The sequence below is a fragment of the Notolepis coatsorum genome (genome assembly GCF_963971535.1).
Source record: "Notolepis coatsorum genome assembly, chromosome: 1".
NCBI classification, from domain to species: domain Eukaryota; kingdom Metazoa; phylum Chordata; class Actinopteri; order Aulopiformes; family Paralepididae; genus Notolepis; species Notolepis coatsorum.
In genome coordinates this window covers 188296306-188309301 of record NC_140165.1, presented here as the reverse complement: position 1 = coordinate 188309301, position 12996 = coordinate 188296306, and the positions used below count along the sequence as shown (strand labels likewise).

Sequence of the window (12996 nt, the reverse complement as noted above, 5' to 3'; positions counted from 1 at the left end):
CTGACCTGACTGACCTGACAGACTGACCTGACAGAAGGTTTGGCTGTTGGTTGGTGTTTATTTCAACCCCTGGTCTTGAATATGCTAAAGGTACAGTTTACCCAAACATACCCGGAGTGTTATCTATCTATCCAGAATGTGTCGGCATGCTTTGCCAAGTTTTGGAGATATCAGTTGTATACTGTAGATGCCTGCCGTCACTCCAAAACTTTGGAGCTGAATGCCACTCTGCTTGTGGTGCTCAACGCACCAAAATAATAATTTAAAAAGAAGGTCTGTGGATTATCTTGAATAACCAGGTCATGATTTCTGGAAAGAGTTGTTGCTTTTGAGTTTTTCAAATGTATTATTTTGGTAATTTGAAAGCCACAAAAAGAATGACAGACTGACTGACCTGACTGACCTGACCTGACTGACCTGACAGGCTGACCTGACAGACTGACTGACAGACTGACTGACTGACCTGACAGACTGATCTGACAGACTGATCTGACAGACTGACCTGACAGACTGACCTGACAGACTGACCTGACAGACTGACCTGACAGACTGATCTGACAGACTGATCTGACAGACTGATCTGACAGACTGACCTGACTGATCTGACAGACTGACCTGACTGACTGACCTGACCTGACTGACCTGACAGACTGACTGACAGACTGACCTGACAGACTGATCTGACAGACTGATCTGACAGACTGACCTGACTGATCTGACAGACTGACCTGACAGACTGACCTGACAGACTGACCTGACTGACCTGACAGACTGACCTGACAGACTGACAGACTGACTGACCTGACTGACCTGGCAGACTGATCTGACAGGCTGACCTGACTGACTGACCTGACAGACTGACCTGACAGACTGACTTACCTGACAGACTGACCTGACAGACTGACTTACCTGACAGACTGACTGATCTGGCAGACTGACCTGACAGACTGACTGATCTGACAGACTGACCTGACAGACTGACCTGACAGACTGACTGATCTGACAGACTGACCTGACAGACTGACTGATCTGACAGACTGGCCTGACAGACTGACTGACCTGACTGACCTGACAGACTGACCTGACAGAAGGTTTGGCTGTTGGTTGGTGTTTATTTCAACCCCTGGTCTTGAATATGCTAAAGGTACAGTTTACCCAAACATACCCGGAGTGTTATCTATCTATCCAGAATGTGTCGGCATGCTTTGCCAAGTTTTGGAGATATCAGTTGTATACTGTAGATGCCTGCCGTCACTCCAAAACTTTGGAGCTGAATGCCACTCTGCTTGTGGTGCTCAACGCACCAAAATAATAATTTAAAAAGAAGGTCTGTGGATTATCTTGAATAACCAGGTCATGATTTCTGGAAAGAGTCGTTGCTTTTGAGTTTTTCAAATGTATTATTTTGGTAATTTGAGAGCCACAATTTGAGACATCTCTACAGCAGACATATATACAGCAGATCTATCTAGAGCAGGTATCTCTACAGCAGGTATCTCTACAGCAGGTATCTCTACAGCAGGTATCTATACAGCAGGTATCTCTACAGCAGGTATCTCTACAGCAGATATCTCTACAGCAGGTATCTCTACAGCAGGTATCTATACAGCAGGTATCTCTACAGCAGGTATCTCTACAGCAGATATCTCTACAGCAGGTATCTCTACAGCAGGTATCTCTACAGCAGGTATCTATACAGCAGGTATCTCTACAGCAGGTATCTCTACAGCAGATATCTCTACAGCAGGTATCTCTACAGCAGGTATCTCTACAGCAGGTATCTCTACAGCAGATATATCTACAGCAGATATCTCGACAACAGGTATCTCTACAGCAGGTATCACTACAGCAGGTATCTCTACAGCAGATATCTCTACAGCAGATATCTCTACAGCAGGTATCTCTACAGCAGGTATCTCTACAGCAGATATCTCTACAGCAGGTATCTCTACAGCAGGTATCTCTATAGCAGATATCTCTACAGCAGACATCTCTACAGCAGATACTGTATCTCTACAGCAGGTATCTCTACAGCAGGTATCTCCAGATAGTCACACCAAAAAGCATATTTTCCCTCTTATCTGGAGTGCTATCTAACCATCCAGATAAGAGGGAAAATATGCTTTTTGGAATTTTGGGTGAACTGCCCCTTTAAATGTACTTAAAGAGTTGTGTATGTGAGGGTCGATTTATAAGAGGGACTGGGAGTTGTGTACATTATGTGATTGTGTATGTGCTGTGTATGTGTTGTGTATGTGTTGTGTATATGTTATGTCTGTGTTGTGTATGTGTTGTGTATATGTAATGTCTGTGTTGTGTATGTGTTGTGTATATGTTATGTCTGTGTTGTGTATGTGTTGTATATATGTTGTGTATGTGTTGTGTATGTGTTGGCTATATCTTGTGTATATGTTGTGTATGTGTTGTGTATGTGTTGTATATATGTTGTGTATGTGCTGTGTATGTATTGTGTATATGTTATGTCTGTGTTGTGTACGTGATGTTGTTGTGTATATGTTGTGTATATGTTATGTCTGTGTTGTGTATGTGTTGTTGTTGTTGTGTATATGTTGTGTATATGTTATGTCTGTGTTGTGTATGTGTTGTTGTTGTGTATATGTTGTGTATGTGTTGTGTCTGTGTTGTGTATGTGTTGTTGTTGTTGTGTATATGTTGTGTATATGTTATGTCTGTGTTGTGTATGTGTTGTTGTTGTGTATATGTTGTGTATGTGTTGTGTATGTGACGGTAGGACTGTGTTGTTGTTGAGGAGGGAATGAATCAGAACCTGAATTAATGGGATATTACATGAGGAGAGAGTAGTATGGATTCAGAAGCATTACGTGACTGACTGTTACGGGCGCTTGCTGGGTGTGTGTGTGTGTGTGTGTGTGTGTGTGTGTGTGTGTGTGTGTGTGTGTGTGTGTGTGTGTGTGTGTGTGTGTGTGTGTGTGTGTGTGTGTGTGTGTGAAAGAGAGATGTGTGTGTGTGAGTGAAAGAGAGATTTGTGTGTGTGTGTGTGTGTGTGTGTGTGTGTGTGAAAGAGAGATGTGTGTGTGTGTGTGTGTGTGTGACTGTGCATGTTCGTGATGTGTGTGTGTGTGTGTGTGTGTGTATGTGAGAGATGTAGTGTTTGTTTGGGTTTGTGTAATAAACTGACAGTTACAATGACGTGAATAAATAATCCAAACTCAGCTGACGTCGTCAAACATGATCAGAATGTAATCAGCACTTTATGTCGCTGTTAAATATTCAATCAGTCCTTTTCCATTAATTATGAATAGTTCATTTCTGTCTTTTGTGTGTGAATGTGTGGGTGTGGGCATGTGAGCGTGTGCGCATGTGCGCGTGTCTCTGTGTTTGTGTGTGTTTTTACAATCCAAACCATCTGTATATGAATGGGTTAATGTTCCAGTGTTTACATCACTAGGTTGTGCTCCCTGATCAGAAGACAAATCAACATGGAGCTGGAACAGGCTACGGTCCAGTCTCACGTCGCATCTCTTGTCCGATTCCAAGCCTGTTTGAAAGGCCCCAGTCCGGGGCCCGTTACAGTCTGGCCGTGCTAAGCGCCTTAACAAGTCATTGACAGCCATCACAGAGAGTGGCCCCTTCCACTGAGGCAGTTTCGAAAAAGGGGATTCTCAGCCTCCTATTGGCCCGGAGAAAACCTCTACAACTTCTGTTTGACTGAGAGGGTCACCATGGTCACTGGTCATCCAGGCAACCATTGAGGCTGTGGTCATCGCCCTGGGCCTGCAGCAGCTCATACTCCTGGTCCAGGAAGTCCAGGCTGTTGTTGCTAGGCAGCCCCCGGATGGTGAATTTGTGGGACACTTTGGTCCACTGCTCCCGATTGGCTGCCACTCTCTCGTACAGCTCGATCGCCCCGGGTAACAACTCCGACAGCAGCCTATGGGAGCAGGGGAGGGGAGGGGACAGCGAGGGATTTTAGTAAAAGACATACTTTGACATTTTGAATGTTGTAACGGTTTGACTTAAGTTTGCTGGGGTGCCAGTCAGGTCGAGGCCTGACAGTTTTAGTAGTAGAGATGTGTCAAACCCTACAAAGGGTGCAAATGTATCACAATACCCTGTATACATCTCATGAACCCTTGTAACACAGTGCAATGTGTCTCAATATCAACCAATCATCCACACTTAAACAAATCACTCAACACTAGGGATGGGCGTGAGTAAATATCTTTTTTTGGGTATGTCAAGGGAAGGTTAAAGGTCATATTTATTGAAAAACCTTTATTTATCCCTGTAGGGAGATTCAGGTTAAAGGTCATATTTACTTGTAGATAGGCAGTAGAGGTTGCCATTTTGAAGAGGACACCGAGAGCTTTCGATGAGCGTTGGAATTTTTCCGAATGACACTTCCCAAAGGCCTCTATGGGGGTTCAAGCAAATTACTTCTGTATGAATTTTTTTAATATCTCTTATTACTCGGGATAATAAACCACAAAACGTAACGTTATTGGCATATATGGGAGTGCAGTTAGTTTGTCTCCCCTATTTCTAGCATGAAGCAACAATCAGATTTGAAATTAGTTTAAAAATGGTGGCACCCTGGCAAAAATGTAAAAGCTACTGTACATACAGTAGATTTAATTATCTGTTCTTATGCATGCCTGGTGATACTAAATCCAAATTGAACTCGGGCATTTGAAATATAAGATTTGGCACAATCCATAAATGTGCGAATTGGCTATAATAAGGTAATTTACAAGCCTGCTATTCTATATTCTATAATACTATTTCAAATAGCATTGGTCCGGATGGGAGAATTCAGTACTGTATCTACAAAACCTTTTGTTTAATCATCTTCCCTTTATTCATTTCCTTAGATTTTTTGTACACATGATCTCAAGAAGGTATGAGATCAGTGGCAGTTTTTCATGTCTGGTCATTTTTAGCATGGTGTTATTCACTGTCAAAGATGCAAAGAAAAATCATAATTCATATTCTCATTTGTTTCATCACAATCTAAGCAAGCCTAGTAATAGACACAATATTTCTGACACTGGGAATACATTCACTGAGGTCCATAGATGTCCCTAGATACCAAGCATATGCAAATGGTCCTTGTAGAAGTGGAGCAATATTCCATTTACTTAGGTATGTATTTTAGGCGGATTTTCATAAAATGCGCTATGTTATGCTTAATGTGCCTAAAGTCAAGACTCAACAGTACTGAACCAAAAAACTATTTAGGAGCAATGATTTTTTGCATGATTAAAAAAACGAAGGTTCGAACGTCTGTTAGAAAAACCATGGCGAAGTTCGAAGCCCAAAAACAGGCTTCGGGGACAGCTCTACTATAGACAAGGAACCGGTTTACCCAGTAGGGAGATCAATCACAGAAGAAGGGTTAGACTCACTTGTATAGGGAAGATGACATATAAGCCACTTGGATTGAACATTATACAATGGCATGCAAATTTCTTGATTCTGATTGGCTGAAACAGTCAAGTTAGACGTTGTTATTTCTCATAACACACTCCACGTGATCCCAGAACCCGCCCACAACCGAATTACAATCACTCCGCCGTTCGTGGTTTTAGGAATGAAACCAAGATGGCAGACAATAATCTTTATGAATGAATGTATTGATAGCGTCATAACGACTCATTCAAAAACGATTCTGTCACGTGGAATGTGTTAGTTGCTTACACAATGTTGGATAATGTAATTGGTTGGTCATGACTCATTGTGAAACAAAATATAAATCGCACGAAATGTGTTGTTAGATGCCATTCGTTATAGAACCTCCCTCTCCTTCAAAAGGACACTCTCATTTCACTGTTAATAAAAATGTCAATCAATCAATCAATCAATCAAACCAATAACAACCGCTCACTTCACTGTTAGACGGCATGCTTTGAAGCAACCTATTGCTTCGAAGTGGTTATGCTTTGGCCCTCTTTTGAAGTGGGTTATGCTTAGAGTTTATCTTTAGAGCAGGGCGATAGACCACCAGCCCTGATTCCAAACTCTAAGCATAACCCACTTCGAAAGAGGGCCAAAGCATAACCACTTCGAAGCACAAGGTGTACATTAATAAAATGTTCAATCAATCAATCCAATTACAACCGCTCACTTCATTCTTAGATGGCATGCTTTGAAACAGCGCACATCCGAGCTGCTTCTATAGAAAGTAGGTTCAGGGAGGTTATAGGGAGGCAACTTCTCTTCTTTTTTTTTAACCTACTTTTTTTGCGGATGGTTTTGTGAATAAATCTCCATTATGCTTCAATTAATGTGTGTTTATTGTATGGCAATAAGGTTGGATGAATTCGGCAATTGTATAAAGATGTAGCACTGTCTATCTGTAATAAAATTTTCAATCAATCAATCAATCAATCCAATAACAACCGCTCACTTCATTCTTAGATGGCATGCTTTGAAACAGCGCACCTCAGAGCTGCTTCTACACACGGAGGCAACTTCTCTTCTTTTTTTTACCTACTTTTTCTGCGGATGGTTTTGTGAATAAATCTTCAATTAATATGTGTTTATTGTATAGCAATAAGGTTGGATGAATTCGGCAATTGTATAAAAGACATTACACCACTTGTAGTCGTGTGTTATGAGAATTAGAGCATGCCTAGGGGGGGTCTAACGACCACCCCTAGGCATGCTCTAATTCTCATAACACACTCCTGCGCATGATGTAATGCTTAAGTAACACACACACGACAGGAGACGAGCTGTGTGTCACTGAGAGATTCTGATATCCTGTGGACTGCTGTGGAAAATGCCTTGCTGCTGCTTGCAAATAAATTAAACTATCACCTTTGGACCATGGGTCTGCAACCACTTGTTTCCAGCCTTTTCTTCTCTTCGGAACGGACCCAGAACCAAACGTGTCGAATTCAGTCAAGACAATAGCTAGCAGCTAACAGACAGGCTTTGGCTAACAGACAGGCCGCAGAACCAGAAGCGATCGAGCGAGTTTCTGATACCACTAAAGACTTTCATTCTGTACGAGATGCTATGTTTATGGAAAATAAACATCCTTTTGATAAAGAGATGACGACTCCAGTTACATTCTTTTGTCCAGATGATTTAATGGGGGGAAACAGTGTGATAGCCAGTGTGTGGGAGGACTGAATTCCACCAAACGATTGCCTCATCATCAACAAATAACACAACGCAGAAGACTTCACGGAAGGGCAGATGGAGGCTAATGAAGGCCAAAAACACTATTTTCTAACAATTGGTGCCGTGACCCGGATTTTGCTAATTGAAGACAAGATAGGCAGACGATGGTGCGGTAAATGATGAGACCAGCACCAGCCACACAAGCCATGGATGAAGGCCATGGATGGAGAGATAGAGGAAACATTGAAGTTAACTCTCACAGACTAGTATTTTTCATAAGCCAACATTGGACAGAGATGAATGTACAAATACAGGGGGGTTGGTCAAGCTGGAGAGTGTGGTGTGTGTATTGTCAAAAGGGAGTGTAGATCTCTTCCTGATTATTTCCACCCTCCCTATCAAGGAAACAGGCAGAACAGTCCATATATCCACGTCCTCTCTGATCTTATTGATAAGCCTTGTGTAGTTGGCTTTATACAATTGGTCAAATGTGGGTGTTATGGTAATGCCTAAATATTTAATACCAGTACTTGGCCATTTAAAAGGGAAGAGGGATCTGGCCTGTTGAGAAATGTTCCCCCCAATAACCAGTGCCTCTGTTTTGTCTATGTTCATTTTATATCCAAATGTTTTAATTTTACTCATAAGGCATGGAATCGACATCATTGGGTCGGATAGGTAGAGGAGGACATCGTCCGCATACAATGAAATCTTATGTTCTTCCCCTCCCACGTTCACTCCCCTGATATTCACCTCTTCCCTTATCAACTGGGCCAGCACTTCTATTGAAATATCGTACAGTAGAGGAGAAAGACTGCAACCCTGCCTAACTCCCCGTTGTAGGCTGAAGGGAGTAGAAATGTTGCCATTCACACGCACAGATGACTTCAAATCTGAATATAATACTCTAATATAATTAATAAATATTGGGCCAAAACCACATTTTTCTAAAGTTTGAAATAAAAATTCCAATGAAACCCGGTCAAAAGCCTTTTCGGCATCCAGCCCTAAGACCATTGCTTCATCCTGACCCTTCTGGGAAAACGCCATCACATTCAAGAGCTTTCATATATTATTACCAGAATATCTGCCTGTGATGAATCCTGTTTGATCAGGGTGTATAATTTCCTTTATAACTGAGTTCATCCTCCGGGCTAAAATAGTGGTGAGCACCTTTAAATCACAGTTGAGCAAACGTATTGGACTGTAGGACCCACATAGTGTTGCGTCTTTCCCTTCTTTGTGTATTATTGTGATAATAGCATCCCCCCACGTCTCAGGGAGTGTGTTTGTCTGGAATGAGTGGTCGTATGACTTCAGTAACAAGGGGGCTAAAATGTCCACGAATGTCTTATAGAAATCGTTCGAAAATCCATCCGGACCTGGGCCCTCATTTATCAATGGTGTGTACGCACAGATATGTGCGTAACCCGTGCGTATGATCATTTCTAAGCAAAGTGTGGGACTTATCAATTTGAACGTGTGCTTGACTTTGTGCGTATATTTACGCACAGCTCGGACCATGCGTACCTGGCGCCCAGCGGTAGAATATGGAGACTGCAGACGCGGAAATAAGCTTTCGTGCATTCGTTTGACTGACGTGTTCGGTATGACCCCCCGTAATTCATTATAGTTAATTGTAAAATAGCGACAGTAGTGTAATTATTGTCAAAACCCTATAAATAGCATTTGGAATAGGTCTTTCTTTCAGCATGGTTTATATATAGCGTTATCGGAATACTACGGGTGTACTGACTGCGCTCCGCGTAACTCAACTCGTTATTATTTTGCGCATAGATTGCAGAAATACGGGAACGTTTTGATTATATTTAAAAGGCTTTGCCATTGTTAAACGAAATAAGTGGAATTTCGAAGCTGTAAGCAGAATACAAGTCATATGAACACCCACGATATAGTGTTCTTCCCCCTTCCTACTGTATAAGAAAGAATTAAAAACGCATTGCAACGAGAACAGAGGTTATTTGTTGAGTTTATGTGTATTACAAAACCCTTGCAATAAATGTGTCTTAAATTAATGAAAAGCATACATGCTCTGGTAGCATATATCGTGTGGGTGATATGACTTGTATTCTGCTTACAGAATTCCACTTATTTCGTTTTACAATGTAAAAGCCTTTTAAATATAATCAAAACGTTCCCGTATTTCTGCAATCTATGTGAAAAATAATAACGAGTTGAGTTCTAACAAAGAACGTATTACATGCTGGGTAGGCTGATAGAGTAAACTGTAAATAAAATAGCCTATAACATTATAAAGGATATGGGCTATACGCAGGGGTTCCCAACCTTTATTCCCCAGAGCCCCACGATTCCTTGGAGACATATAGGAATATGATATGATATAAGGTATACTGGTCCGTCAGCGAGGAGATAGCCCACAGCGGATAGCCATTAAATGCCCTTTGAGAATATAGGCTATTAATGCAAAACGACGGCCTATAGCCTATACATATTATTTAATGTTTTCATAAGCGTAAAGATACAACAGCTAGATTAACGATCAAGTTAGTTTACTGTATGCAGGCTTCGCAGGGCTGTGCCATGTGCTATTATATATGCGCAAGTTACTGTTGCATAATGTAGGCCAGTGGTGCCCAACCAGTCGATCTGGGCTGATTTCAAGTAGATCTCGATTAATAAAATTCTATTATAATTTTTTTATTTATTTTTTTTTTAAATCAACTCTGCCTCTCTTTGTTAACTACAACAAGCAATGCTGTTTGTTATTTAAGATTAGGTCGGACTCGGCACTGACAGATTTGTGTTCATTATGCTGCTTTTATAAAGCCTCAAATGACGGCTTACAATATTTCATGAAAGCAAAGTGTTTTGTTTGTCTAAGATTTAAAAAGGTTTAAACTTTACAGCACTGACAAAGTCCCACAACATTAAAAAAAAATATTATAAAAAAAAATACAAAAAATGTATCTCGAAGCTTCGAATTAAAATCGAATCTCGGCCCCAAAGCTTTGAATTCCCAAAAAAATATTAGAAGGTCAGCCCTACTACGGATAGCTCATTATATCAACAGCGTTGTTGTTTGCAGGCTTGCAGCTGTTGGTTAGCTAGCTATCGTTCTTAGTTGGCTAACGTTAGCTACTAGCTAGCTAATACTGGCCTACCTTTTAATTCGCAATGGAATGGCTAGCTAACTAACTGTACAAATCGATGTGATTGGCTGAGACCATAATTTGTACGGTTGGCTGGATTGGGGGTGGCCAGCTGGCTAGCTTTTCAATCAATCAAGCTGGCAGTTCGTAGTGCAGTAGCTGGCTGGATAGCTGTTGTATTGTGGGTTAAGGTAGCCAGCTGGCTGGCTGGCAGTTCGTGGTGCAGTAGCTGGCTAGATAGCTGGCTAATGTTGGCCAATATAGCTGTAACTGAATGATGCTAGCCTTATGTGGTCTTATGAGTTTCAGTTCATAGGCAAATACTTTGACTATAATGGTCAGAAGTAAATTAACTGTATATACTCTCTTTTAGAAACTCTGTCTCTTAAACAGTACTGTATATCTTGTATGTCATAAATGGCTGTGTGAGGTTTGGTTGGTTCCCGCCACACGCTCTCCTGAGGTATGGTGCTGATTGGTGCATTCCCCGCCGCACGCTTTTTGAACGATTGCCACTTTCATCACGCAGCTGTCATAGTTTGTGATTAGCGCCCCAGAGGGCTTTATATACCGGGACCTTCCTTCTATCATTGTCGGGTCGTTCTGGAATACAACTGCATTTGCCTGTTTTTTTCCCGTTGCTGTTCCTGGTCTACTTTCTCTCCAGGACCTTTCTGTGGAGAACCGCTGTTGAGAACCTTGTTCCCCGTTTGGAGCTGCGCCTCGTTTTGCCCGCTTTACGCGTTGCGCTTGGGTGAGTGGAACCAAACCCCTCTGGATTATTCTGATTGTGTGTATTGAAGAAACACTGAAGACTGTTACTATCGTTTGGTTCTGGATTATTCTGATTGTGTGTATTTAAGAAACACTGAAGACTGTCACTATCGTTTGGTTCTGGATTATTCTGATTGTGTGTATTGAAGAAACACTGAAGACTGTCACTATCGTTTGGTTCTGGATTATTCTGATTGTGTGTATTGAAGAAACACTGAAGACTGTCACTGTAAATTGGTTCTGGACCCAGCTAGGGAGGAGGGAACCACACTGCCTCTGTGTTTCGTTGGACTGTTTCTGATATCTCTCTCTCTCTCTCCGTTTTCCACCTTGAGCGAAAGCTGGGAGTATCTGCAGAGCCGCTACAACGTCACATGCCAATTCCCCACCACTATCTGCTGGGAGTATCTGCAGAGCCGCTTCAACGTCACATGCCAATTCCCCACCACTATCACCAGGAGGATTCTGCAGAGCGGCAGATGACTCTGCCGAAGGCAGTCTCCCTATTTGTTTGATTATTGTACTCAGGGCCGCCTCAGGGGGTGTGCGAGCAGTGCGGTCGCACAGGGCCTCGCGGGAAGGGGGGCCTCGCAAAAAAAAATAAAAAAAAAATAATTTAATTTTTTTATTTTTTATTTATTTTTTTATTATTTTTTTTATTATTATTTTTTTTTGCGAGGCCCCCCTTCCCGCGAGGCCCTTTTTCATCACAGACCTAAAATCTAGTTTTGCTTATATGCTTATATATTTCACATTAGACACGTTTGTAGAATGTGTCTGACTTGTTCCTGCCTCTGCGGCTCTGCAGACTTCCGGTTTCTGCGGCTTTGCTGCTCTACAGATTTTAGGATAGTGTTTCCGGGCTCTTCTCCCGTCCGCCGTAATACACCAAATAGAAGAAGAAGAAGAAGAAGAAGACACACGAGGTAGAGGGATGATCTAATTCAGCGCTATTCAGAGGAGCGAGTGGATGTCTTTTCAAAAGCAGCATGGATCAGAAGAAATTACACCGTGGGCCAAGAAAGTCTCCTTCCAACTTTACCATTGGCATTGATACTGCGTTATGGTGAGTTCATGCAACCTATTATTATATTCCCGCCGTGGATCTCTCTCTCTCTCTCTCTCTCTCTCTGGAGCCAAACTGGTCGACTAGCTGTAGCCTGTTGTAGTATGGAGTTAGTAGCTAAAGGTGTGTGGCCTGGTGTCAGCGCCTGTATTGCTTTTCTCATGTTGTAGTTTCAGTGGTAGTGCGTTAGCTAATGGTTAGCGATAGCCGGGTTGAGCTAACTGGCTAACTGATAGCATCAAAGTAACGTGCGCAGCCAGCAGCTAACGTCGTAGCTAGCTGCCGGCTAGCTGCTGGCTGCGCACGTTACTTTGATGCTATCAGTTAGCCTAGGCTAGAGTTAGCTGTTAGCTTGTGCTACGAGTCGACCATTGACATTAGCCGTGAGAATAGCAGGGGGTTCTGGCTTATTTTGTCCCGCCAGCGAGAGGCCTTTCGTCAACGTGGAGACCTGTGTTGCGGCCTTTCGTCCTGCGTTCCTTGGTGCAGGTAAGATTAATGAAAATGTCATGACATTACCCCACTCTTCCTTCCTTCCCCTCCCGAATGTTTTGTTAATAACGATGTTTTTTTCCAGGCAAAACATATGCTACTTCACAACATTTGGAGATACGACATGTGCTGTGTGTGAATGTCTTGGTCGTTTGTGTAGCTTGGGTAGCGTTGGGCCGTTGGCCAAAGCTGTGTGTGGCCTGGTGTCACAGTACCTGGCTAGCCTATTTAGCTGATGTCGGCCATTGGCTCCTTGCTGCTTTGGTTTCTCTGGTATAGACCCTCTTCTCTTTGGATTTAAGTGTTGATCTTTGTCCTTTTGGATCTCTCATACATGCTCTCTCTCTAACACACATGACAAACACACATGCTCTCTCTCTCTCTCATACATGCTCTCTCTCTAACACACATGCTCTCTCTCTC

The 12996-nt window shown here is 42.3% G+C and overlaps 1 protein-coding gene across 1 annotated transcript in view; it reads right to left on the bottom strand.

Annotated features, from left to right (window-relative positions):
* Positions 1–3464: 3464 nt before the first annotated feature.
* pde2a (phosphodiesterase 2A) overlaps positions 3465–12996 on the bottom strand; it is a gene marked incomplete at its 5' end in the record, with an annotated part of 420725 nt that continues 411193 nt past the window's right edge. The window contains one exon of the mRNA XM_084308457.1: positions 3465–3913. Coding sequence (XP_084164583.1) covers positions 3709–3913 — 205 coding nt within the window. The 3' untranslated portion in view covers positions 3465–3708. The remainder of the gene's footprint in view (positions 3914–12996) is intronic.